The sequence below is a fragment of the Podarcis liolepis genome (assembly GCF_965112155.1).
Source record: "Podarcis liolepis genome assembly, chromosome: 6".
Classification (NCBI taxonomy): Eukaryota; Metazoa; Chordata; class Lepidosauria; order Squamata; family Lacertidae; genus Podarcis; species Podarcis liolepis.
The window spans coordinates 62,749,631-62,775,444 of NC_139559.1; the positions used below are offsets into that span (position 1 = coordinate 62,749,631).

The 25,814-nt window shown below is 42.5% G+C and overlaps 1 protein-coding gene across 4 annotated transcripts; it reads right to left on the bottom strand.

The window, feature by feature from the left end:
* DNAI4 (dynein axonemal intermediate chain 4) lies at positions 1–25,749 on the bottom strand. Of its 4 annotated transcripts, none has more exons than XM_083510500.1 (18): positions 23,983–25,749; positions 20,091–20,177; positions 18,836–19,022; positions 17,365–17,576; positions 15,784–15,890; positions 14,925–15,081; positions 13,749–13,888; positions 12,578–12,733; positions 11,006–11,200; positions 8,079–8,311; positions 7,201–7,290; positions 5,999–6,150; positions 5,351–5,508; positions 4,500–4,615; positions 3,681–3,779; positions 1,745–1,971; positions 1,001–1,154; positions 1–124 (listed from the first exon to the last, which is right to left on the bottom strand). In XM_083510500.1, the coding sequence occupies exons 2-18, from the start codon at positions 20,153–20,155 to the stop codon at positions 74–76; spliced, it is 2,499 nt and encodes an 832-aa protein (XP_083366626.1). In that variant the 5' UTR covers positions 20,156–20,177; positions 23,983–25,749; the 3' UTR covers positions 1–73. The 4 variants fall into 4 exon arrangements, 3 of the variants coding, with proteins under 3 accessions (XP_083366626.1, XP_083366625.1, XP_083366627.1); XM_083510499.1 differs by lacking the exon at positions 23,983–25,749 and adding an exon at positions 20,811–22,646; XM_083510501.1 differs by lacking the exon at positions 23,983–25,749 and adding an exon at positions 20,494–20,630.
* Positions 25,750–25,814: the final 65 nt, after the last annotated feature.

Sequence of the window (25,814 nt, forward strand, 5' to 3'; positions counted from 1 at the left end):
TTGGTTGTTGCATAATTAACTGCTAGGCATTAAATATTGCGTCCTTTTTTCATGGAATATTGCTGGGAAATATCTACACTGGACTGGTTAGAACAGAGCCAATCATATCATGCAAAGCATCCACCTGAAAAAGACAAAAAAGAGGTAGATATATACGTTAACAAACCTGATAATTCGAAAGCAAAGTGGTAAAAAAGTAGGAAGAGTTTGCATTAGGTCTTTTCTGAGTGTAGTCAATCTAACGAGTCCTGGATGGAAAAAGCCTTATTATAACTAAAACCTTATATTATTAGAATTAGAATTTATATACTCCCTAAACCCGCGTGGTCTCCTAATTTTCAAACAATTTTCACCATTACCAAAGTTGCATCTACATCATAAAGCTGGGCTTGTGTGGTTTATAAAAATGTTACTGGTCCGCTGAGGAATAAAATAAGCCACTTACGCCGCCTTCTGCACATGAATGCCGCTGAACATAAGTTTAAGCAGCAGTGCCTTTCATGAATGGCTAGTCCTTCTGCAGGCTGCTTTGCTAGCGTGCCTTTGACTTATTAGGCAAAAACGCCGCCATTTGCCAAGCTATGTTCCGACCTCATTCGTGGATGGTCCCACCCTATTGCCATACCATTCCCAGCGCTCATAACTTGAATATGTATAGTGAGGCATTTGTAGTAGAACGCTGTGGCATAGTCGCAGCACCTAAACTAGGGTCGCTGTATTTCAAAAAGTAAAATTCCTGACACCCACAAGGTTGTTCCCACCAAAATTGGGAGTGACCTCGAATTCCCCCCCCAACTCCATTTTTACACCCAAAAACCAGGACATGTCAGGAATTTTCCTGACATATGGCAAGCCTACCTAAACAGAGCATAGTCCAGCTGATTAGCATAGGGACACTGATTAACGCACTACACACATGTGAATCAGCAGTGGGGCTCAGGTGTTAGAAGGGCCCCTGGTTGGGGTAGGCTACTTCAGCTTTTAATGCTGCAGAACGTACCTTCTTTCTGTCTGAAGGGATCATATTTCTTAGTGCGTACACGGTGACTGATCCTTCACTGTCGCCAATTAGAAGGCAATCTGCGTTTTTGGCAAAAAGCACAGCCGTGAATTTCACAGTTCCAGTGGCAGGATGCACAATCAGGGGATCCAGGCTACATGCAAAACAATGGCATACAGTATAAAACTGATGGCTGCAGAGCTCTGTGGGACATCCCATTGTGAGATATGTTACTACCACAACTACTACTATTGTTTGCTGTTTGCTTGCTTGCTTGCCTGTTTGCCTCACAAGTTATTTTCCTCCACTACACTACCTTAATTATTCCTGCTAGTAATGCTGATGTATATAACACCATTACAGTTAGGAAGCTACATAATGTATAACCTTAGATCGCTGTTTGAACCTGCAGCATTGGTTCTGCTCTGTACCATTGCTCCATTCCAGTTAGCTGTGGTCTCTGATTAGGCCCCTGGAAAGAAACATTGAGCTCGGGGGGGGGGGGGACAATATCCATGGAGCTCCTTCCAGTTGGGTTTTAAGTAATCAGGTGCAAGTGTTTCTCCCAATGATACATAGCTGCTTAGCAAATAGGAAATATATACAATGGCAGAAGAGTTCATGTTTTGTAATGCATTCCATGTATGATACGCTGTGTTTACTTTGTTCAAGAGTAACTGGATACAGTACCTTTTTAGATGGATAGATGTATAAATTGCTTTTAAGAAAATGGCTGATTCTTACGTGCTGACGCTAAGATCCCAGATTTCCACCCTGGTTTCGTTCGCTGCTGCAAACACATATGCTGAATTGGGAGACCACACTATGTCATAAATAACATTGGTAGTGGAACTGAAAGTCAAAACAGGACGGACTGAATCCTCGCGCCACAATATAATACTCCAGTCTGCAGAACAACTTAGAAACACTTCTGTACTGAATGGATTCCATGCTATCTTGTACACCGGGCCCTTGAAATAGAGAGAGAAAGAATAATTGCTAAATTTTACACACATACACACATGCAAAGATTAGCGCAGAAGCATGCTGCACCACAGCACTGAAGCCCAACAAGATTTTGGGAGACACTGAACTTCTCTAAGCAGTATATGGTAGATGGCACAGCTTTAGCTAAGTTAAGCATATTGGCCTGAATCCAAAGGAGATGCTGAATTCATACACTCAGGGGAGACCCATGCATAGCTGAAGCCTCTTTTACAGTTTGTACCACAGTAGCTGTGCTAGCTGAAAAGACAAGCAGAATGGCAGTTAGGCCCTGCTAGAGGGTTCTTGAAAACTGAAGGGAGCCCTGGCTCTGCTCGGTGCCTCACGTGTATGTAAGCTTCCTCCTTTGGTTTCTACATGTTTAAATTTATACAATAGCATTTTGAGTTCATATCTGTCAAGGAAGTTCACAGAGGTGTCCCGAGACACTAGTTCAAAGGGCAACCCATCCTGCTATTAATGAGGGACACAATGCCATCGGATTGCTGCCCTAACAATGGGAGTTGTACTACTGTGCTCTTCGTCTTGTCTTTAGGAACCCAAATATGGTCAGGAATGCAACAGACTGGGCTGCTTGAGAGAAAAAAGGGTTTCAGGGGAGACAATCTGGTATGGTGGTTAGAAATCTAGAGCAGCTGTCAACTTCACCTACACAGAGTGTGAGGCAGGATGTGTGGAAGCAGGTCTGGGGGAGGATAAGGAGGGTCAGATATAGCAGGCTTGCAGCACCTTGGACAGATCACTTGAATAGCAGCTTTCTCCAAGGGACTTTCAGTTCCATCCAAGGCCCTTTATCTCCTTTTCAGCCCTGACCTTCTCCCAGATTCCAACCCTTTCTTGAGAGGAGAAAAGCCTTAAAGGGGTAGCCTATAAGCCTGGAGCCAAGCGGTTGCCTCTGTTTGACTTCCTGACCACTGATGGCAATAAGGGGCATCTGGTATTGTGGGGCTTAATATTTCGGAGGCACTAGGCTCAGGAGGTGCTGCCTTTGGGGCACTGATGGTTCCAGGCTACCAGTGTCAGATGTGATGTTAGGGACCAGGCCTCAGTCCCCTACCAGTGGTATGGGTAGCATGGCTTTGAAAGACACCTCTGTATCTGTGAGTCTTGGCTGCCACTTGAAGCCAAGGTTCCTCCTGTTCATTTCAGCGGGGCAGAGAACTTCTAAGTGCATTATCACTTGTCACCCACAAGCAGCTGCTTGAGGTGGCTGCCTTATCTTGCATCAGGGCAGGACCTGCTCAGTTTATAGTCAACAACCTGGCATTCCAGTTTGTATAATGACCTAGAAGATAACTGATTTTAAATGGTTGGTCCAGAGTCATCTGGCCTAGTCTGGTTGAGAAACCTTGATTTCTAAACTATGCAGTATTCAAGAAAGTATTATTAAAGTATGTGGTTCATTAGTCATTGATTTCCCCAACACAGAGAATTTGATTGGTACCTGAAGAATCCTGTCAGAAGAATATGTGAAGTAGGGCTAGGAGCCTGTGTGGCCCTCCAGGTATGAATAGCCCCAGCCAGTATGGCCATTGGTCAGGAATTATGGGGGTTGTAGTCCAGCCACATGTGGAGGGCCACAGGTTCCCCACCACTGGTGTAAAGGGTACTAAAGACAGTGTGTGAGTATCTGTGCATCTACTTATTCAACCCAATTTTATTTATGTTTACTCACTTTGTGTCCCCTGTAGGTCTCCAAGTACTGCTCATTGTAAGAACAAGAGCATTTGTGAATAAAACCTTCCTCAGTTCCAACCAAGTATATATTAGTGTCCTGAAATAAAACCAAATTACTGTAAATGGCTTTGACTTTATCCAGATTGGGCATATTCTTTAGAATCTTCACTGCAGCAAATTGTCAGGCTTGCTTCTCTTCTTTCCTGGTAAAGTAGAGTCCAGTGTAATGGGATTCTCAAAGGCTTGAGCCAGAAGTCCCAACTAACCACGTGTCCAGGAACAGAGCAGACATCCAACAAACAATATCCAACAATACATAATAAGGCATGAAAGAGTTGCATGTGTCACATGTTCGGAAGACAGTGCATGCAGAGGGGAAATATGACATTGTGATGCCATCTCCAGTTTAGCCATTTCTTGACCATTAAGCAGAATTGGGTTTTGATAGAGAGTGGCGCTGCACCCAGCCTTGTCAAAAGTGTGGCTGATTCTACCAGCTCAGAGCTACAATCCTCATTTAGTTTGATGGGAGCCCTCCAGCTAGTTCGCTGGAAATACTAGGAGAGGCTACTACTACATTTTTTAACGTTGGATGGGTTATAAAATCTCTGCAGTCTTTGGAAAGATGTCCAAAATAGAGATTCTCTGCTCTTTATGTCAATCTAACATGCTAAACTATAAAACTTGTTCAGAAACAACCAATGAGTAGGAGGAACAAGCGGACCTCCATTCCTTGCTATCCATTGTCTTCAGCTAAATTATTACTTTGACCTCTGTGGACAAAGCATTCAGAAAACATCATAAAAGATTAGGATACCTTTGGATGGAAATCAAAGGATAATCCTGGAGCTTGTCGAGATATAAGTGCTTCACTTTTCTTTTCTGCCCCTCCCTTTTTCTTGTCACTTGCTGTTCGCTTGAGTTTCATCAGATCTGAGTTGAGAAACAAATGCATATAGATGTTGAGACCTCCTGTTTCACTATGAGGGCTATAGGGACTGTTTCTATTCTACACAACACATGGCCATTACAAACTCTCCTTCTCGACTATTGGAGCTAGTATAAGAAACGGCTTTATTTATTTCATCTCTGATTACCTATAGTAAACCCCTATAGTAAACCAGTGAACCCCTCGCATCCACAGCACGGCCTGTGTGAACATGGAAACAGATTTCTGTACATGTATCACAAATCAGAAGGTGAATCCGCAAACAGATGCTTCCTGCTTACCTTTCCAAATCCAGCAACTGGAACTGTACATATAGGCCTTTTCAAAAGAGGCCCAAATCTTGCCAATCAGTTGTTTGGAAGGGGAGGCAGTAAACTGGAATTATTCACCTCTTTCCCCACCAAGCAGCTGGCCAATGGGATTTCAACTTTTTTTAAAGAGGGCTGTGTGCAAATAGCCCTAGTTCTTTGTGCACTCAATGGCATCACAGCCCTTATGTGTAATTCTCTGTGCTGTATAACCTGCAGTGTCTTTATTATTCCCTAACTCAATTACTTACTGAATTGTTATTATTTTATCCCACCTTTCAACATGTAGCAGCCAAAGTATCTGGCAATAATATTAAAAAGACAAGAACATAAGAAAGGTTAGGGGAACCCACCCACACACACCCCATTTAAGTAATTCCAGAATGTTTGGAGTAAGGTGACAACGCTTACCATTGCAGCTTAATCCTTTCCGAACAAACCACTTAGTCACTCTGCCGTCTGCTGATATGGAGACTAGTATCTCCCCTTTGTCTTCTCCTGTTATTCCCCTGTCCTGCTCAACCCACCTCAGCTGCCACACAGGGCCCAGGTGTTTATCGTAAGATTCGCTGAAACAAGAGATTAATACCAAACTTAGCTTTGGGATGCATACAATTAAACTCAACACAGTAATAAAAGGGAAAAGTGGTATTGCAGGCAGGGTCAATCAGAGGGGTGGGACAAGGGTGTCACTCTTATTTGTGTGCCTTATTATGTTTGTTTTATTTGTGCGCCTTTTAATATTCTGGCTATGCGCCTCAAAAGTTGGAAGTGAACTGGGCCTCTCTGGACTTCCAAGTATGTCTGATTGCAGGAGTTGGAGGTGGGAATGCAAGTACATATAGGAAGCAACACATGCAGGTGATGAAAATATGCCTGAAACTCGTCATAGAGGTGGGGAGAGTGTAATACAGTACAACCAATTAATCCTCCAGTTTTTCAGAATAGTCAAAGCCAAACAGAGGTGGGATTTGGAGATGTGTGTGTGTTTAGATCCAGACAAACGATATGCATTGTAATGTAATGAACAATGTGTGGAGGTGCCTCCACAAGACTTACCTGGTATCTAAAACTGAAGTTGTATGATGGGTCTGGACATTGTAGACTGCAATTGTCCCATTGTACAATCCAACTGCTAAGAGGTTTGGATTGGCTAGAGAGAAATCCAATGCAGTTACTCCATGATGAGATTGATAGACACGCTCTGGCCACTGGAAAATCAAATCTGTATTAACTAAGAGTGCATTCACACTTTATAAACAATCAGGGACCCCAGAAATTATTTAAAATTCAGGAGGGAGGGTCTGATTTGCTGTGATTAAATTTTGCTTCCTTTTAAGGTGCATTTCTGAAACACCTTCAATGTTGCTGAGTGTATCTTCTTCGCATGTAGATTAGAATTTTGTTTAAAAAAGAAAAAATATTGGACTGGATTCAACTAACCCAGTGCACTAGCAGAAGCCAGCACAATGGGGCTTTCTGCCCTCTCCTGACCCCATGAGCCCTGCTGTCTCCCCCTAATCCACTCTGGAGAGTTGGGAGTACCCACAGAACAGTTTGCAGAGGAAGGTTGTCAGTTCATCTGGCAAGTAGAAATGCTTCTGCTGACAGAACAATAAGAAGAGTGGGACACTGAATTCATCCCATAATTGCTAGCAACTGATAAGAAATAAGATACTTTAAAATTCTGAAATTCAGTTATTGAACACTAAAGCTACCTTACATTATTCGTTACAGAAAAGGAAGGGAAGAATGCCACAAAAATGCATTTTAAGTAAACTGCTTCTAGGTTTTGATGATTAAATGATATATAATTCCTGTTAAATAACATAAATTAAAATAAAACAAAATGGAACTTTATCCATCTGTTGTAATCAGCAGGTACAAATGGAGATTTTACATTTCTGATTACTTTTTTGTAATATATGGTTCAAGGTTGGCATGTTTTCTTTACTATAGCATTTATAATATGGCTTAGTGATGCTTATGCATACTGTATGTGGGAGGAAGTCAACTCAGGGGATCTTACATACAAGTAAGCTTAGGACTGGGTGGTTAGATTATAAGATTGCTTTATATCTTAAGATAAGGATAGGGTATAAATGAGCTATTTGTGGTCTTAACGGGGAAGCAAATCTGAAGGCCTCATGGGCCTAAGGAAGGGTAAAAAAGAACTTTGTTGCTACATCACCGTTGTATCTTATCAGTAAATAGTATCAAATTGACCAAAATCAAGAGGAACAGCCCAAGTATTGTGTTACCGTTGGGTTCTTCAGTGACCAGCAGCAAGCCAAGCCTTTCTTCTTCTGCTCTTTAAAACGAAACTGTCCATAACCAACAGCCAGTAGATCCTAAAAACCAACAACACATGATTACACTACCAAGCCACAGCAACCATTGAGATGGCTATGTGTATGGCCTTTGAGGCTCTATTTAATTTGGAGTGAAAAGCTGCTCATTATGGATCCAGAGCAGTGTCAGTAGCAAGACTGTTCACAGCTCATAGGATCCGGTCAGTGTTTCTGCCCCCTGCTGCGACCTTTAACAGCTGGCTCCTTCTTCCATTCACCTATCTATTGCCGCTATCATTATTGCTGTCCAAGTGTACGTATATTGTTAAGTGCTAAAGGATTTGATGCTGCTGAAAACTGGCAGTGATTGGTTAAGCTACTGTGATGTCGTGAAGCTACCTCAGAACAGTTTAAACTGCTGTGATCAGGAAGGTCTGGCCAACAGCATGTTTGCAAGTAGGCTACCTTTTGTGAGAAAAATGAAAAGCCCATCTTTCAAACAAACAAAAGACTGGTCACTCGCCAAATGTGGGCAAGCATTCCCAATAAACGCGTGACAGAGAAACACAGGAGATGATCTTGAGGGACAGGCTAAACACAAGCCAGCCTTTTCTTCTGTGGTATATTAATTTCAGTAATATTATTAATAATAATAATAATAATAATAATAATAATAATAATAATAATAATAATAATAATAATAATAATAATAATAATAATAATAATAGAGTCTCTTTGCAAATGTAGCTTTGACAAGCTTAGAAATTCTACTCCTAAAGTGATACTTAATTTTGACAGTGCAAAGAACAATTTTTCGCATTTTCCCCAAGTGTTTAGAGGTCACTTACAGGATTCACTTTGTTCCAAGCTAGGCAGCTCACATTGTTTCCTCTCATCAAGTCACATGCATAGGTCCACAAGCCTTCTATATAAGGTGGTAGGATTTCCTCTCGTACTGAACTAAAGTCTAACAGAAGTGATGACCTAACTGAGAGCGCATCCTCCTCTTCCTCCTCCTCCTCCTCCTTTATGGATTCCTCGTCAAATATAGAAAGACTATGTTCAGATTTGACAGTCGGCTCTAGGAACACATGTAAACACAGAAACGTTGCTGTCCTTCCATCCCAAAATAGAAATAGCTATACTAGAACAGGCCAATAATCAGGTTAAACCAGCAGCTCTGTATCTGCCAGAATGCCTGCTCCACATAATGGGACGTTCTCTGTTCCTCCTGATATGAACGCCACTACCTGTTTTGTTGCCCTCCATGTTTGCAAAGAAATGTATGTAGGAGGAAGAGTTCTGTCTGTGCCAGCAGGGATGTATGAAAATCCTGGTGCCCCTCTTATGATTTCACTGGTGATGAGCCCACAGGTGTGTGGGAGGAGGAGAAGCCTCCAAGCTTGCCCCCACCAGTGGTGTGGAGGGAATGAAGGCTTATCTCTTTCCTCCCTTAGCATGATCAAAGCCAAATTTGCCTCCCCTCATAAAGCTAGAAGGCTTAGGACAGAACTTTCCTTAGTATGCTGGTAATGATGGAAAGAAAAGCTTGCTGGCTCTTTGAGTGCCATTTAGCACCACACTCTGACTGACTGATCTGTGACTGTAACCAGAGGAGACTGAATTTCCACAAGACATGGTTGTGATCAGATGGTAGGTGCTTCTGAGTAATTTCCTGCACCCTATAGTCTGCAAAATTACCATTTTGTTGCTACTTAAATACGTGTGGTCCAAAATTTTGCCCCAATGGAATTTAGCACTTTGTGATTGGTTTTAGGATTTAGGATTTAGGATTCCAGCCCAAAATGATCCATGACTTACTAGTCTATTGGATTTTAAAAATAAATTAAAAAATAGTGTAGTTGAAATATATGTGTAAATCGATATGCAGATTTCTGTTCTTTGAAAAGGGTTGACTTTCAGAACCACACAATTAAGGTTCTCACCGGCTGTCTTTAAGGACAAAGGACACAGGTGGCGCTGTGGTCTAAACCACAGAGCCAAGGGCTTGCCGATCAGAAGGTCGGTGGTTCAAATCCCCGCAATGGGGTAAGCTCCCGTGGCTCGGGCCCAGCTCCTGCCCACCTAGCAGTTTGAAAGCACGTCAAAGTGCAAGTAGATAAATAAGTACTGCTCCAGCAGGAAGGTAAACAGTGTTTCCATGTGCTGCTCTGGTTCGCCACAAATGGCTTAGTTATGCTGGCCACATGGCCCGGAAGCTGTCTGCGGACAAACGCAGGCTCCCTCGGCCTATAGAGCAAGATGAGCGCCGCAACCCCAGAGTCGTCTACGACTGGACCTAACGGTTAGGGGTCCCTTTACCTTTACCTATCTTTAAGGACAAACACAGAATTGGAATCAAAGATTTTGAGTATTGCTGTGACTGTCCTGATCTTCTGGTTTCCCGCCCCAACCAACAATGGAGCATGTCCATGGGAGGGCGGAGTGCATAACTGCAGTAGCCTGGTTGCTAAGGGATACTGTGTAATTCGGCCTGGTGCCTGGAATGGAGGAAATAACACTGGCTTGGATCATGGTTGGTAAACTTGAGGAAATAAAGTTTCTCATCCCCACCTACATTTCGCTAGAGGGCCTGGGGCCACATTGTTCAGAAGGGTCCCCTGATTCTCTATAGAGGGTCTTTTGGGGAAGCGAGGTGGCTTCCAGGAGGCTTCACTTGTGCTCCCTTGTTTTAAGATCCAGGTCAGTGCTGTTTCCCTCCCTCACTGCAGAGTCAAGGAAGGAAGAACTTTAAAGGACTAAGTGGCAGGGTTCAGTTGTGCCCGGAGGGGGCACTGTGTGCCTTCCAAGCTCCTCCAAGTCACCACCTCCTGTGGTTTCAAAGAAAGGAGAAGCAAGTCTTGCTAAACCAGATAAGCTCAAGTTTCCCAGCTGCAGTCTCAGGCGGAGAAGGGACAACCTGATAGAATGGTAGCTCCTTAGAAAGAAAATTATGAGGAGGAAGCACAGAGGCCAGCAAGATTTCTTTGTCCCTGCTCACCGCTTGTGGATTGGGGGTGCTGCATTTCCCCCCCAACCCCTGCCACCACAATCTGTTGGAAAGAACTATATTAACTTAGCCTAGCCTACCTCACAGGGCTGTTGCAAAGATTAAAGCAGGGAGGGGAGAATGAGGTGCACAACTTTGAGATCCTGGGGCAGAAAAGCAAGATACAAATGTATAATGCCATTCACAGAACCTGCAAAGGAACATAAACATGCCAAAATCCAGAAAAGCAGCCTCCCCCTCGCTTTAACTGCAACATTTCAGTTCTGAATTTTGCAGCTAAATACTAGCCCCCCCCCCAAAAGCTGCCAGCCCTGATAAAAAAACAAGCAAAAAAAATAATACTCTAAATATGGGCAGCTTCACAACTTTGGTGTCTGAACTACCTGCCTAGCATAGCCTCCCTCACAGGGCGGCAATGATGCAGAGTGAGTGGGGCATGTGGGATGGCCACAGGGACGCTGCCTCAGGCGTTTCTGCTTCCCAAGGCAGCTGCTTCACCTCGCCTCATGGGTGGGCCGGGCCTGCTAAATAGTGTTTTAAAAGCTTTTTTTATACAAATCACACAGTTTGTTTCCAGGAGCAATGGAAAATCCATTTCCATTTCAATAAAGTCTGTTGGTAATAAGGGTGGTTCCAAGATAAAAACCATTCATTACCTGAGTTAGAGAAAGTCGCAACAGTCTCATTTAAACTAAAAAATACTTGCAGTTACTTTTGCAAGGAAGTTTCTCAGGCCAAGATTAAAATGTCTGAAGAAAAATATACCTAGGAGGACAGGAAGCTGCCGATAAGCTGCAAGTTTGGGCTGGAAAATATTCTCCATTAGGACCCTCTCCATATAAAACAAATCTTGACTAAATTTTTCAGATTTCAGTATAGCTTCTGAGTGGTCTTCTATCTCTTCGTGAATCCGGGAGAGAATTACACTTTCCAAGTCAATGATGGAACTTGTAGTGCTTTCTGAGGAAAGAAAGAGACAGATGTCATTTAATAGCATAATCTAATTTTTCCCCAGAAGGAATTGTGGGAAAAGAAACTTCATAATTTGCTTTCAGTATTACCCAGACTGCTTTTAGGTCTCCTGTTATCTAGAGTTAAAAACGGACAGCAAACATGTTTTAAAAGCGGTATTCAGCTGCTTTTTTACTACTGTTTTATATTGACTACTATGCGATTGTATTTTGCTTTGAATTTTGTGAACTAATCTGGAATATTTGATGAAGGATGGTATGCTCAACCCCAATCCTTGTGTGTGTGTGTGTGTGTGTGTGTGTTCCACCAAAAGGTCATTGGGGTTACTTAGATTCAAATTAGGGTTAACAGGAAATGGGATACTGTACATTCAAGATTTTGGGGATATAAATGATCTCACAATGTTAAACTTAAAAATACTTCCCCATAATGTCATTACTGAAGAATATTTAACAATTCATGATTGCCTATGGGATCCCACCCACATCTACTCAAGAGATAGCCTAAATTGTCCTAGTTCTTCCAACTGAGAAGTACTCCAAATATATGGATCTCTTATAGGTATTTCTCTCAATAGAATTAACCCAGCTTGTTTATGCTATCTTGTTTTAATTTCCTTTTTCATATTACATCACATCCATTCCCATTTGACTAGGTTTACTTTATGGTCGGATAAATGACCAAATATTAAAGCAATTCAATTAGACTCATAAAAGATCTCATTTATAAATAGAACTTTATTTTAAATAGAAGTCATCATCTGCATATAAATTAAACTTAAGCATTACTTATCCTACTTTAACTCAATTTGTATTTTCAACAGCTCTTGTTGCACTTTGCCAAGAGTTTAATCAGCATAACAAACAGCAACAGCGCTAACAGACCTATTTGTTGTATGCCCCCAAATAATTCACTTTAAACAGCAGGAATTTTATCCAGTTCATAAACCAATTACTAACACTGAACTCCTCTAAAACTTGATACAGATAATTGCATTCCCAAATGTCAAATGCTTTTCCTGGGTCTAAAAATGCCATTCCTATTTCCTTTTTTGTTTCAGGTACAATGTGTTTTGTTTCTCAGTAAACACTCAAAAAGGCTGAAATATTAACTGCAAGTTACTTGATTCCATATCAAGTTACTGAGGTTAAAAGCAGAATTGTCCTCTTCCTGCTATACTTTGCCATCCCCAAATCAGCATCAATAATCTCTAGGGTCCTAACCTAGCTGCAAGGGAGAAAGGCACCTCCTGTGTAATTGCATGTATACGATCATTTGTTTCTTTTTTTTATTATCATGGCACATACGTAATACAGTATTTGAAACCTTTCATGGCTATCAAAGATGCACAAATAATGAATTTACCTCTCCCTACAGAAGCTACGGACACGGCTCTGTCGCGTTCCCTGTATAGAGTTGACTTACTGCTGGTCACACTTACTGGTCTGGTACTTTTTTCTGCGATAGCTGTTTCCAATGCATTAAAGGAATCATACAAATCCCAGGTAGTGGCCATTATCTCTAAAGACAAAGGACATTGTTAGATAGCTCCTTGTTCTGCATGTGCATGGCTTTATGTCACAAACGAATGCAACTAAATGGGTAGTTATACTTTGGAGTAGCAAATGGCAAGATTCATTGAATGAGCTCGTTGTAATCAGCTGGGGTGAGTGTCGTTGGAAGGTGCACAATCCTTTCTGGGTGTGCATAATGTCTCGCATTTGCAGCTGCATATTTTTCTGGGAGATTTGAAACAATGGGACCAGAGGCGTTTGCCAACTTTCTAAAGGGTCTTCTCAAATTTTAACACAATATAGTCCCCTAGAGGGATCTACACCTGCATATACCCTTCCACACTTAAAGTGCTTCTAGAGTATGAGTTACTAGCGCTGCCGGATCATCATTCTCCCAGTGAAAGCTATATCAGTTTTGAGGCCTGGACAGGTACATCTCCCTATCATCTGCCATTTTTATGTTCACTCACTTTTTATGGGGCAATGAGGGGGAAATCCACATGAAAACACCAAGCCTATTTCATCTGGTAAAGGACCCCTGTTTTCTTTAAATGCTATGGGGACAGCAGTACTATATATAGGTTGCCCAACCACCATCTTAGACTGATAGGAAAAGTACCGCCTGTTGACGGTCCTCTTTAGATATCTTAAAGAAGCAGAAACTCTATCCCTGGTGGAATGTGGCAATCTTATGCCCATAGTGATATCCAGATATTTTATGAGAAGATGTTGCAAGTAGATAGATGGAATGACTTTTAGAAATACAGTGTTTTCTTAATTTTTCCTATGGGTTCTGCAGCAAAATCTTGGTGTTCCATGTGAATGTTTCCTGCTGAATGGATGCTTACGTGAAAAAAAGTTTGGGCCGAGAGCCACATACATTCTTATTTACCTACATGACAGTATGGAAAAGATGATGCTTGGACTTTGCTCCCACATAAAAGAAGCTTTGGTTTTGTCTACAGGTCTTTCTCCATGCCTCTTTCAGTGAGCTCCAAAAACATTTCCAAACTGTAATTTACCTTTGTCATCCATGATAATTTTGTCACATTGCATTTCCTTAGTCTTTGGTGCACCACCTATAGTTTGCATCATTCTGTTGACATATCGGTCATTGCCAGCTCTGTTTTTACAGAGTTCCATATAAGCTACGTTCTTTTTTCTTTGAAAAACAAAAGACATACATATGTATATTAACAACAACAGCAACAACATCTGTGTGTACTCCAACTCCTCCTTGTTTTGTTTTCCCTTCAGGGACATAAATTTTCTTAGAAATAAGCATGCACATGTGTGTTTTTTACCAGTAGTTGTAGAACAGTGTGCTTAAATGGCATTACAATAGATTGCAAGATTCTTCAGAGGAAGATAAGATTACTGACCAGATTCTTGAAATGCTGCAATGCTGTTATGTAGCATTTAAGGTTATGTGAATTGCCTCCTCCCGACAGAGAAAATTAAAGTTGTGTTAACAGTGTAATCCAAGCTCTAACCTTGACCTTCTGCTGTTTCCCTGCAGGTTAATATGACCAAGGATTTTAATAGTTATAGCTTACTTCCAAGTAAATGTGATGAACAGATTTGTGGATACGAATTTGTTCATAGTTGGGCGGACCGTGTTTAGGATTGCTGCCAAAGGAAAGGGGTAGAACCTCTCTAGTCTCAGAAGTTCTAGTGCTTGGATTTTTTGTTAAACTAGGAAGAGTCCGGGGAGCCAGGTAGGAAAGCTTAAAGGGCCACATTAGGCCCTGGGAGTGAGCTTCCCCAAACCGGCACTGTGAGTTAAACCACAGAGCCTAGGACTTGCCGATCAGAAGGTCGGCGGTTCGAATCCCTGCAATGGGGTGAGCTCCCGTTGCTCGGTCCCTGCTCCTGCCAACCTAGCAGTTTGAAAGCACGTCAAAGTGCAAGTAGATAAGTAGGTACTGCTCCAGCAGGAAGGTAAATGGCATTTCCTTGTGCTGCTCTGTTCGCCAGAAGCGGCTTAGTCATGCTGGCTGTACACCGGCTCCCTCGGCCAATAAAGCGAGATGAGCGCTACAAGCCCAGAGTCGGCCACGACTGGACCTAATGGTGAGGGGTCCCTTTACCTTTACCTTTACCTTTAGGTATGGTTAGGATTGCACTGTAACTTTCATTGGAAAGCTAATGCTGCATGGCCCAATAGATGGGCCCCATTACATAGAAATTGTGCCTACCTCACAGAGTCGGCTTCCTCAGACTCTGTCGACAGCATGACAGTTGGCATGTCAAATAACCAAATTGTTTCTGTCTCCGTAAGGAAAATATCCACACGCTTTTCCAGGTCTCGCTTTGTCAGTGGCTCTGGCACTGCCTCTCGCCTGACCTGAACATCTGCCAAATTAGAAAACCATGTGAATGAATTAAATAATGTCAAACCTTCCGATGCAAAGCGTCCCCAAACCAGGATGCCATCTTTTCATGACCGCACTCTCCTGGGAGTCGTGTGACCTGTGTGAGATCACTCCCCACAAAAGCGGGTTTTTTCAGGGCAGCAATCATGTGCTGTGCCCCAAAATGTCCGTATTGGGGTGCCATGCCCCCAAAAAGTGCAGCCCGTAATCACTGGCCATTGGGGCCACTGTCCTCTCACAAGAAAAACAAGATGTCCCGTTTTCTTTCTGGGGCACTACTATAAGATACAGAGTGTTGGCCCAGTAGAGCCTACCTACATGGTGCAAAGGTTGCACAGGTGTTGCCCATGCCCGTTTTCCCATGCTTTCAGTAAATTTTGTTCAGTGAAATGTGACATCACCACATCTATTCTCCTGCCCTCTGCAAGCAGTAGCCAATGAAATGAAGCAGGGACAGAGAACAGTAAAAGCAATGGCAATATACCAAGTGTTTCTTTTACCAGATGTTACTAGGGACAAAAGCAGAAGAGGTGTGGGTCAGTAGCAGCCATGCATCCCCGTAACATGTGGTTGGCCCTGAATATTTACTGACTTTGAGCATTTTGGAATGCCACATGACATCCTAAATGTGATACCACATGAGAAAATTCCAGTGTATTGCATTTGTATAAGTTTACTCTACCTATAAAACTAGCAAGCGCTTCATGTCTGGTTCCAGGTTCTATAATTTCTTCTGCCAGTGATTCAGTAGAAGTAGTAGACTTTGTAATACTGCTACTACCGTAAGTTCTGTAGTTTGTAGGGGGAAAGAGGAAGTTAGTAGTGGAAGTAAAATAACAAAGAATGCCAAAGCACTTATAACAGGAATATGAGGTGCCAACCAATAAAATCCCACAGCAGTTTAGTTGGCACAGAGTATTTATTTCAGCTGAAGAACCACTAGGCTGCAGAAGTGTTTGAGCTCCATCAGACATAGAAAAGGCATATGGTACTACCTCTGAATTTAAGTACATGCACTGCTTAAAAAATAAATATCCACTGCAGGGGCCCTGTGAAAAGGGCTGGGAACATGATGAACAGAGGGGAAGCTTAATCGTTCCACCAGTACATGAGCCCTGATGTTACCCTATACCAGCCTCAGCTATTTGTCCCAGGAAGGAAGCATCTGTTAGGGACAATAGGAACTTCCCTCTCTGGGCTAATGACAGACTTGAAACTGGTGTGTGTGTGTGTGAAAGAATGAATGGAACTAGTGTCTCCAGCACAGGAGGGAAATAACTCAGGATGGTCTTTGTGTATGTGACTCAGGATGCTCTATGAATACAGGCATAACTCGGAGATATTGTGGGTTCGATTCCAGACCACCGCAATAAAGCGAGCCACACTTCTTTTGTTTTGTTTTGCAGTGCATATAAAAGTTACGTTTACACTATCCAGTAGCCTATTAAGCCAGCTCCCTCAGCTGCAGGGGGAAAACCTGGCTCCAGCCCTAGCCAGCTCCATTCCCAGTGCCAGAAAAAGGGCAGGGGCAGCAGTGGAGTTTCCTTCCCCATGAAGGGTCTGGGCTGCCTGCAGCTGCACCCATGTCCTTGTAAGAAGCAATAAAACAAGACATGCCTGTACCGAAGGAAAATGTGACAGCCGTGGAACTGATTGGACACTGATTAGGAATGAGCACTGTCTCATCCTTATGACTCCATGAATAACTGCCAGTTTACTTGACATGCCTATGATTCCTGGTTAAGAAGAAGTTAATTCTGGAACTGCTGAATGAACAGGCCTGCCATAAGAGAAGCTTGATATGTTAGGAGAAGGAGGGTGAAACACTCAATCAATCATCCTTGAACTGCATGATAATGAAACAGAAAAATGGATGGATCCTGCTTGAACTGTAGTTTTCATAATCATATCTAAATCTGACTAGTCATCCTTTTAAAGGAGACACCCTTTTGTGCAAAAGTTCATGGCGCAAAGCCCCTGTGGCAAGAACAATCCATCCCACATTATTGCAAAGCTGCTGGTGTTGGCTTCAGAATTTGCAGCCTGTTAACATCCACAACTTCTGCTCATACAACTGGAATCGGAGAAACAGCCCACAGGTGCATTAGACAGGCCTATAAAGACCTTTGCCCTTTTACCCAGCCAATACAACTAAATTTGCAACAAAAAAGGCAGTAAGAGAACACCAAATCCCTTTTCTACCCACTTCTGAATATTATGTATTGCTGTTGGAGCCCAAACAGGTTGGGATGCCGTGTCATACCTGGAGAATGGCCCTGCTAAGCTAATACTTGTCCCAGACGCTTGTTGCAGAGAGAGGGATGACAAGAATTCTGTTGGCACTGTCCCAGCAAAATCTTGGGTTGATAAGATTTTGCTTGGTCTGTGCATGGGCCCAGGAGTGGGTCCGGCAACACTTGGCTCAGGTTGGTAGAGTGGACGGGGAGTCACATCTTTACCTAGGTCATCAAAAACCTGTGGATACAACAAAGTTACAAGACAAAAAAAATATGAGCCGGTTTTTGTTCTCATCGCAGCTAAAACCAATAGATTTGAAGCTAATTTATTGAAACTAACAGAACAAATCATTTTGCATGTCTATTCAAAAGAAAGTCGCATTGAGCTCAGCTGGATTTTCTCCCAGGTAAGTGTGCACAAAACTCCAGCCTAACATCTCATCTTATACTTTTCTGTTCAGAATTAAGTGTCACAGAGTTAATTAGTCCAGGTAAATGGCTATGGTATTGCAACCTAAAGCTCCCTCCTATGCGCATTTGTATGAGACTAAGTCTGGTGGAATGTAATATGACATCCAGGTATTCAGGAGCCTCTGACACTCTTTTCCTGGAACCAACTTCTCCTGGATGTCTGCAGCAGACTCTCCTCGATGATTTTCATAAAGCGGATTAAGGCAATTTCATTCCACCAGATCTTTGCATATAGTCAGAAGGGGATGGTGTTGTTTTTTAATATGGAAATTTAAAACGTGATGTTATTGATAGAGTATATTGTTGCTTTCTTGTAATTTGAATTGTAGTGGTATTTTTGCAAGTAGTCTTTCCAGCCTATTGGCATTTTTTTATTGGGGGGGGGGCAAAAAAGAAACTTGAATAGGATTGACTGCATATTATTTGATAATGGACTGAGTATGTGGGACTGTGAAGAGTCTTCATGCCATCACACTTTCATGCAAACACATCTATGTACTCAACTGATATGTGTAATGAGCTCTTTAGCTCAGAGTCATGATGCGTCATGGAGAAAAAGCATGCTTCACTGGCATATGGGAGACTAAGTACTTGGATAGCAGACCAGTACACAGACAACAGGTCAATGGCCTGGAAACATAGGGTTGTCTCGAAATAAGTCATACTCAAGAGTAGAGCCGTTGAACTAAATGGAGATAAGTCATGTCCATTGATTTCAGTAAGCCTACTCTCTTGGGTAGCTGGTTACAACCCATGGTCCATATGATCAACTGCAAAGCACAATATGTAGACATAATTACTCTTACAGTATATAGCAAAACACTTTGCTTGATGGTTTATTACTGGAAACAGTATCAACAGTGTCCTTCACATTTTTTCACAAGTCTCTACTCAGAAAATAGCTAGCTTTCATTATAAGATTGATCTTAACACACAAAGGTTGTGCAGCAAACACCTGGCATCGCCAGCACCACCCATTTATTTATCAAATGTAGCTGTGTTACTTTTGTTATGTTATGCCATTACCTGGATAGGAGGTTTGCAACTTCCTATGGAGCCCCTTTCAAAAGACTTTCCCTCTGAAGAAATCAGTATGCTCCTGCGAGCCAGTGATCCAACTCTGCTAGCAAGCATGGTGCTGGTGAAGCTCATTTTCCTACCAGAAGCTGAGGACGATGCTAACTTCTTCACTGTGCTCTGCTCTTTTGAGGTCCTGGTTTAATAAAAAAAAAAGAAGTGAGATTATGTGCCAGAGCAGTAGCTTCAAAATGGAACCATTCTGTCAATTTTTGTTTGCAGATTTTATTTTATTTCACAATTCACAAAACATTTTGCAGTAAATGCTCTCATCCTTTTCAGTAATTGCTACAGAATGTTAAAAGATTCAATCTCAGGGATTGTGTAGTCTTACACACTCAGTTTAAGTGTGAGTTTATCACCTTCCATGGATATCCTTGCAGAAGGACTGCCTAACCGATCAAGCCTTTAACTATCACAACACTATCATAACTTGTGAATCCAGTAAATGGTAAATGGAAGGTAAATGGCATTTCCGTGCGTTGCTCTGGTTCGCCAGAAGCGGCTTCGTCATGCTGGCCACATGACCCCGAAGCTCCCTCGGCCAATAAAGCGAGATGAGCGCCACAACCCCAGAGTCGGCCACGACTGGACCTAATGGCCAGGGGTCCCTTTACCTTTACCTTTATATATCCTACATTTCTTCTTTTTTTGTGCTGCATAAATACCCTAGGTACAGGGTTCGAAATTAGCAGGGCGCCAGTCGTATTTTGCACCTAAAAAGTCTCCATTTGCGAGCACCTCAAAAAGTCTGGGTGCCATTTTTTGCACCTGGCTGACACTCAAGGAGTTTAATCATAAAGATTGTTTTGAAAACCGAAGTATGGTACCAATATTTTTATTGTAAACACCAAATTAAACATGTATTCAAAATTTCTGCTAAAAATACGATATTAACCATGTGTCACTAATGTGAATTGCATGTGAGTTCATGCACTTATCAAAATAAGTAAAAAATGTCCCGTCCCCCCATTGGCAACCAGACATTCTGTTTTTGGCACCCACAACCCAGAAGCTATTTGGCTCCTAGCTTTTCTATCCCAGTTTCTAACACTGCCTAGTTATGTGGGAAGGATCAGAAAGGCTTAGCTGTTATGTCATCACAAAATGACTAACATTTATTGGTACAGTACTTTTCCTGTGAACCCAAACCCATTTTCTCCCTAGACATTGCTACTTGATGTGGTAACCCTTTGGTACTTACTTATTGATGATGAAGCTCTGTTTCTTGCCCTTGTTGATCAGGTTGCCTGCGGTAGTGTTGGACATGGTTGAGTGTTGTATCTGCCTTCTGGTGGGACAAAACACTAGAATAAGCAGCAACGACAGTTACCACTATGGAAGAGGATAATGTGGGGGAAGGGCTTGGGGTAGGGAGCTCTGAAAAAATAGGACCAGCTCAGTGCCTGGGCCACTGGGATATCAGTTTAAAATCTGAGCCCCAAAAAGAAACATTCACGGCAGCGCCTGTTTCTCCCAACAGCTGCTGCTTCAACAAGAAACTGTTTACATGGTTACCATGGCAGCTACCTTTGGAGCATGCAGCCGTGTGATTGGCTGCTAGTGAGACAGAGAAGCTAGATCAAAAGACAGATTGGCTCTCTTACATTTGCCTGCAGCAGAGACTTGTTGCTCCTTGTGGAGAAATACTAACTGCACCTCCTTGCCCCCTTGTTGCTGCTGCAAGTGCCAGGGATGATTCTGGAACCGAATCTGCTCAGTTCAATAAACTTCATTCCCATGGTCAGTGAGTGCTGCACTTTATATAAGGAAAAATTGCACAATCCACTCTGCATGTGAATTTGACCTGCTCTTGTCCATTCTTCTTTCCTGCAGTCCTGAGCTGCCATGCAATGCAATGCCATCTACTAGTATTTCTCCCTCAGTAATGTTAGATTCCCATTGCATCAAAAACTTGACATACCTTAACGTTGAAGCACACGTTTTTGCATGAAGAAAGTACCAGGATATCTCCAGTTATATCTCTCAGGATATCTCTGGTATCTCCAGTTAAAACGATGATAATCCTGAAAAGGCAGAAGTTTCATGTGTCCTGAGTTCTCACGTCTGGGAGGTGGGGAACTGACCTGCCCTGGATACAGTTACACTCCCCTGGAACAAGCAGGATTGCAGTTTAGGAGTGCTCCTGAATCCAACACTGCTGCTGGAGGCTCAGGCATCCTCGATGACTAGGAATGCCTTCTTTCAGCTGCAGCTGATTGACCAACTACAACCTCTTTTGGATTTGGCCACTGTACTCCATGCTCTGGTAGCTTCCAGGCTTGGATTACCCTTGAAAACGATGAAGAAGCTTCAGTTGGTTTAAAATGCAACAGCCAGCTCTTTGGCTGGAGTTCTGTTAGATCTCTGTTAGAACCCCTGTTTTAAAACAGCTGCATGGTTTGTTGGTTCATTTCCATGCCCAATTCAAGGTGGTCACATTAGTGTTTGAGTCCAACAAATATCTGACAGATTTAGTTGAGATTCTTGCACTGCAGGGAGTTGGGCGAGATGACCCTCGTGGTCCTTTGCAACTTCTGTGATTCCCTTCAGAACCTCTTAAGTGCTAAGATTGGCTGATGGGACTCTCTTAGTAGCTCCTCTGCCCTCAGAGGTTTCCAGGTGGTGGTCCAGAAGAGGGCATTCTCTGTGGAAGTGCCTAAGTTGTGGAACTGTCTCCTTGAATGCTGAAGACACACCTCTTTGCCCTGACTTTTGACACATTATGTGGAAGTAGGTGTTCTTAGTTGCAGGTTAAAGTGTTTTATATGCAAATCCAGAAAGATCAGTACTCCATAAAGATACTATGATTGCATGACTAAATGTCACCAAAGTGCATGATAGGAGAAATATGATTGCACTTAAAAGTACATTGTTTTATGGAGCTACATCATACATTTCCAGATGCTTGGCTCGTATTGTCAGCAAGGAAACCCATATATAATGTGGATATCTATACAAGTTTCAGGAAAGAGAGAGAAAAGGCTTGTAAATCAATGTTTTTAATGCAATGAGGGAATCTTGCATGAGATTTGTTTTTAGTACCATCATAGAAATGTATGATTAAAATTTATTGGTTCGCTACCTTTCCAGTCTGCCTTGAATGGTTTTGACCTAAGTTTCATATCGTTTATTATGTTTTGAACCTGATGAAATACCTTGGTAAGACTGTTTCATGCCATTCTTTCCATGAGACAGAAAATTCAGTCACTTTTGTAGGAATATATATTTACTAAAAGTAACTTTAGACAGGGCTGTAGTCTGAGTTGCCTTTTAGAGCACAAACCGCTGGAGGCTGGTAGGATACCTATGTAATAATTTTGTTCAATTACATAATTATAGGCTGAGCATATAATATATGGATGCAGAAGGAAACACACAGGATGGTTCAAGTTCTGATAAACTTAAATCAGCTACAAATATGCAAGGAATTCATCTGCACTTGTAAAGATGGCGGCATTGATGTGTGTGGTAAACATAGTTAATAGTCATGTGGGTGTTTTGGGTTGGTGGTTTGTTTGTTTTTTTACATTCACTGCAAAAATTTAGAACACCAGTGCCTGTTCAACAAACAGTGTATGCATGAATGAGTGATTGGGTCCATTCAAATTATTGTTGTCTTAAATGACAGGGGTATATCATGCATAAAAATTGTTAGTCAAAATAATGAAATTGGCTACAAACACTAAAAAGATATTATTCTGAGTTGAACAATTGGGGGGAAGCCCCTGTTTGGTCGCGATACAACCCTGCTAATAGACTACAACAGTGTTTCCCAACCGGTGTTCCGCGGCACACTAGTGTGCCGCGAGACGTTGCCTAGTGTGCCGTGGGAGGGAGGCGGGCGAGTCGGGCGGCGAGAGGCGGGGCGGCGGCGGCGGCGAGCACACGCGGGGCGGCGAGCGAGCGAGCTCCCACATCCCATCGCCGCTAGCTTCGGCCGGCCTACTGGGCTGTCACAGGCGGAAGGCCTGCGCATGCGCGAGGTTTTCGCGCCTTCAGGATTCCCTTCACGCCTTCCTCCTCCCGGGTCCTTGAGAGCGCGGGAAGCGGCAGCGCGAGACCGGCGTTGAGCCTGGTAGGTATTGTGCTTGCCAAGGCCATAGGCGCCGACTCCATGGGGCCTGAGGGGGCCCGAGCCCCCTCAAAAATTTGTTTAGGGGGGCTCCGCCCCCCCAATAATCTCGGGCGCCCCTCCAGCAGATCGCCGCCGCCGTTCGGATGTACCGTAAACCTCACAGTATTCTGTAGGGTGTGTGCTTTCAAGAACTGTGTTTAGGATTGGAGCCTTGTTGAGCTAACACAACCTCCTCTTTACTTAAGGGAAATGTTTAAGCTTTTCTCCCCGCCCCTGTGTTGAGTTTTAAAAATAAATAATCCTACAATTGCAATAGGGGGAGACTATGTGTATGAACCGAAAGGGGAGGAGAAGCGGGGCGCGCACGCAGGGGGGGGGGTTCTCGAGCACAAATCAAGACAATGGATCTTCTGCGCTGGAAGAGGCGGCAGATCTCAAACAAAAGCTTGATGAACGGAACAGACAAAAACACAAAGTTCCATTCAGGGCTCCCCTTTTGCCACGTCGTCTCACAGTTTGGAAGATAGCAGCTCTCCAAATTAATAGTCCTCTTTGAATAGGCGGGGCCTGAGCGTTCCACCAATTTAGGCCTCCTGCCGGGATGTGATATGGCTCCACCTTCCTCAAGGTGGTTCTGCTTTTAAACATTTTCCACCCTGTCACCATGAGGACTAGCGACTTCTTTTCGTAAAATATAAAATCGCTGTTCCTTGCTCTCGTGAGACTGTGTGTTTTAATTCGAAAAGGGTGTTCCATGTATTTGATTCCTATTAAAGAGAGTTACTTTATATATAGTCAATATAGGCACAGAGTTAATTTTTTAAACATTTTCTAATGGTGGTGTGCCTCGAGATTTTTTTCATGAAACAAGTGTGCCTTTGCCCAAAAAAGGTTGGGAAACACTGGACTACAAAAATAATTTCATAGTGCTCAACAAACACCACTGGACATCTATGAACAAATGAAATGCACTCTCCCCCTCTAAAGCACCTCATAAATAATTTGATAATGCACTTACCTGTTTGAAGTCAGAAAGAGATTGGATAAGGGTGAACTGAGGACTTGTCCACCCTGGAGCAAAACATGGATTTGCACCTTCCTGTCTCTCTATTAATGTAGGGGCATCCATGTGGCATCCTCCCCATCCCAGTGGGATCCTGGACTTTCCCTCCCCTTTAAAGGCAAGTTGTTGTTTTTTATCCTTGCCATTTTGAACTTTCAGAGGATTGAAAACCCTGCACTGAAAGGGGCAAAGATAAGGTAACACAAAAGTTACAAGCGAGTGCTTTGTTTTGCTTCACTGTGGACAAGCCCTAGAACACAATACAGATAAGATGGAGTTGCTTCTGGTGGGAGGCTGAGCAACCTGCTAGATTCTGGATCTGCCTGCCTTAAATGAGGTCACCCTGAAAAACAAAGTTGATGGTTTGGGAGTGCTCCTAGAAGATGGTCAGATAGTGGGCATGGTCAGAAGTGAAATGTTAGCTGGTGTGCCAGTTGCACCTTGTTCTGGATAACTAGGACCCCCTCCAGTGTGTTTCATACCCTGCCATCAGTTCTGAAATGTTCTGAAAATTGTTGAGTTGTTACATGAAATAAAGGCAGATTTGATGCTAAGGGGAATGTAAAAAATAAGTCTACAGTGCTGTGGGATTTGAAAGAGACAGCTGCTCTTAAAGAATGGTTAACACTCCAGTAGCTTGCAATGCATTTGTACTCCACACAAGAATCAAATATAAACAGAAAAGAACTTGTTTGAGACATTTTAACCACAATTTTATTCTACAGGAAATGACAACTTTTGAAAATGTATCTTTTGTAACTGAAAACCAGATTAAAGTGATGCATCTAAGGTTTTGGATCACATTAGAAACTCATATGTAACATTTCTGTACATGTAACATCTGCAGAGAGGACCTTTTTTTAGAAATTGTAATTGTTTTTGTTTTTTTAAAAAATATTTCCATCATATTTGGCTTTGTGCAGATTGTTAGTTACCAGCACTAGACAGGATTTGGGAAAAGAACCAACTTGCAATTATATAGTGTTAAAAGAAAAGGCAGCCGAGGAAATATTTCCCATAAACTAAATACACTGTTTATATTATCTTTATTACTTGAAATACCATGTGAAATACCATTGCAGTGTTATAGACACAATACATGTTCATGTATAACTATATTATCACAATGCATGTTATATTGTATATGTACTAACATGCACTGTGATAGTATGGTAACTGTGTTAGATTAAGACACAATTTGCAAGCTAAACCTAGCAAGATAGCTTAACTGGAAGGGGTAATGGTCTATAAATGATGCAAATATTCCCTCTCCTTTGGGCTCTCCCAAGTTTTTCCTTTATGATTCTTTTTAGAAAAGCCACTATTGTTTACAATATTTGCAATTTCCGCACCTATGTTTAAAGTACACAACTCCCCCCCCCCCCCGCAAAGTCCTGTGAACTGTAGTTATTCCTAACAGTGTTACAATTCTCAGCACCTTAACAAACTACAGTTCCCAGGATTATTTGGGGGAAGCCATGTTCTGTAAATGTGTAGTGTGGATGTGACCAACAAGAGCACACACAGAATGTTAATAAGCACGTCTCTGAGAAGGCAAAATGTAATTGGTTTTCAGTTTCAAAATCTAAACAGGGATTTCCTGGAAACTCACAATTCTGTCCCATGAGGTCTAGGATGCAGAAGTGACATAATCCAGAGCTCACTTAAGCACATTTGAATCCACTGAATTCAAGGGCTTTGTTGTTGTTTAGTCGTTTAGTCATGTCCGACTATTCGTGACCCCATGGACCAGAGCATGCCAGACACTCCTGTCTTCCACTGCCTCC

What these genes read in the sequence shown, in the direction of transcription:
- DNAI4 (XM_083510500.1), bottom strand. Translation starts at nt 20,155, where the DNA reads ATGTCCAACACTACCGCAGGCAACCTGATCAACAAGGGCAAGAAACAG. An exon ending in GTTGCAAACCTCCTATCCAG is followed by an intron (nt 17,577 to 18,835) that starts GTAATGGCATAA and finishes TTGTATCCACAG; the next exon opens with GTTTTTGATGACCTAGGTAA. An exon ending in TGGGATCTTAGCGTCAGCAC is followed by an intron (nt 1,155 to 1,744) that starts GTAAGAATCAGC and finishes TTTTGCATGTAG; the next exon opens with CCTGGATCCCCTGATTGTGC.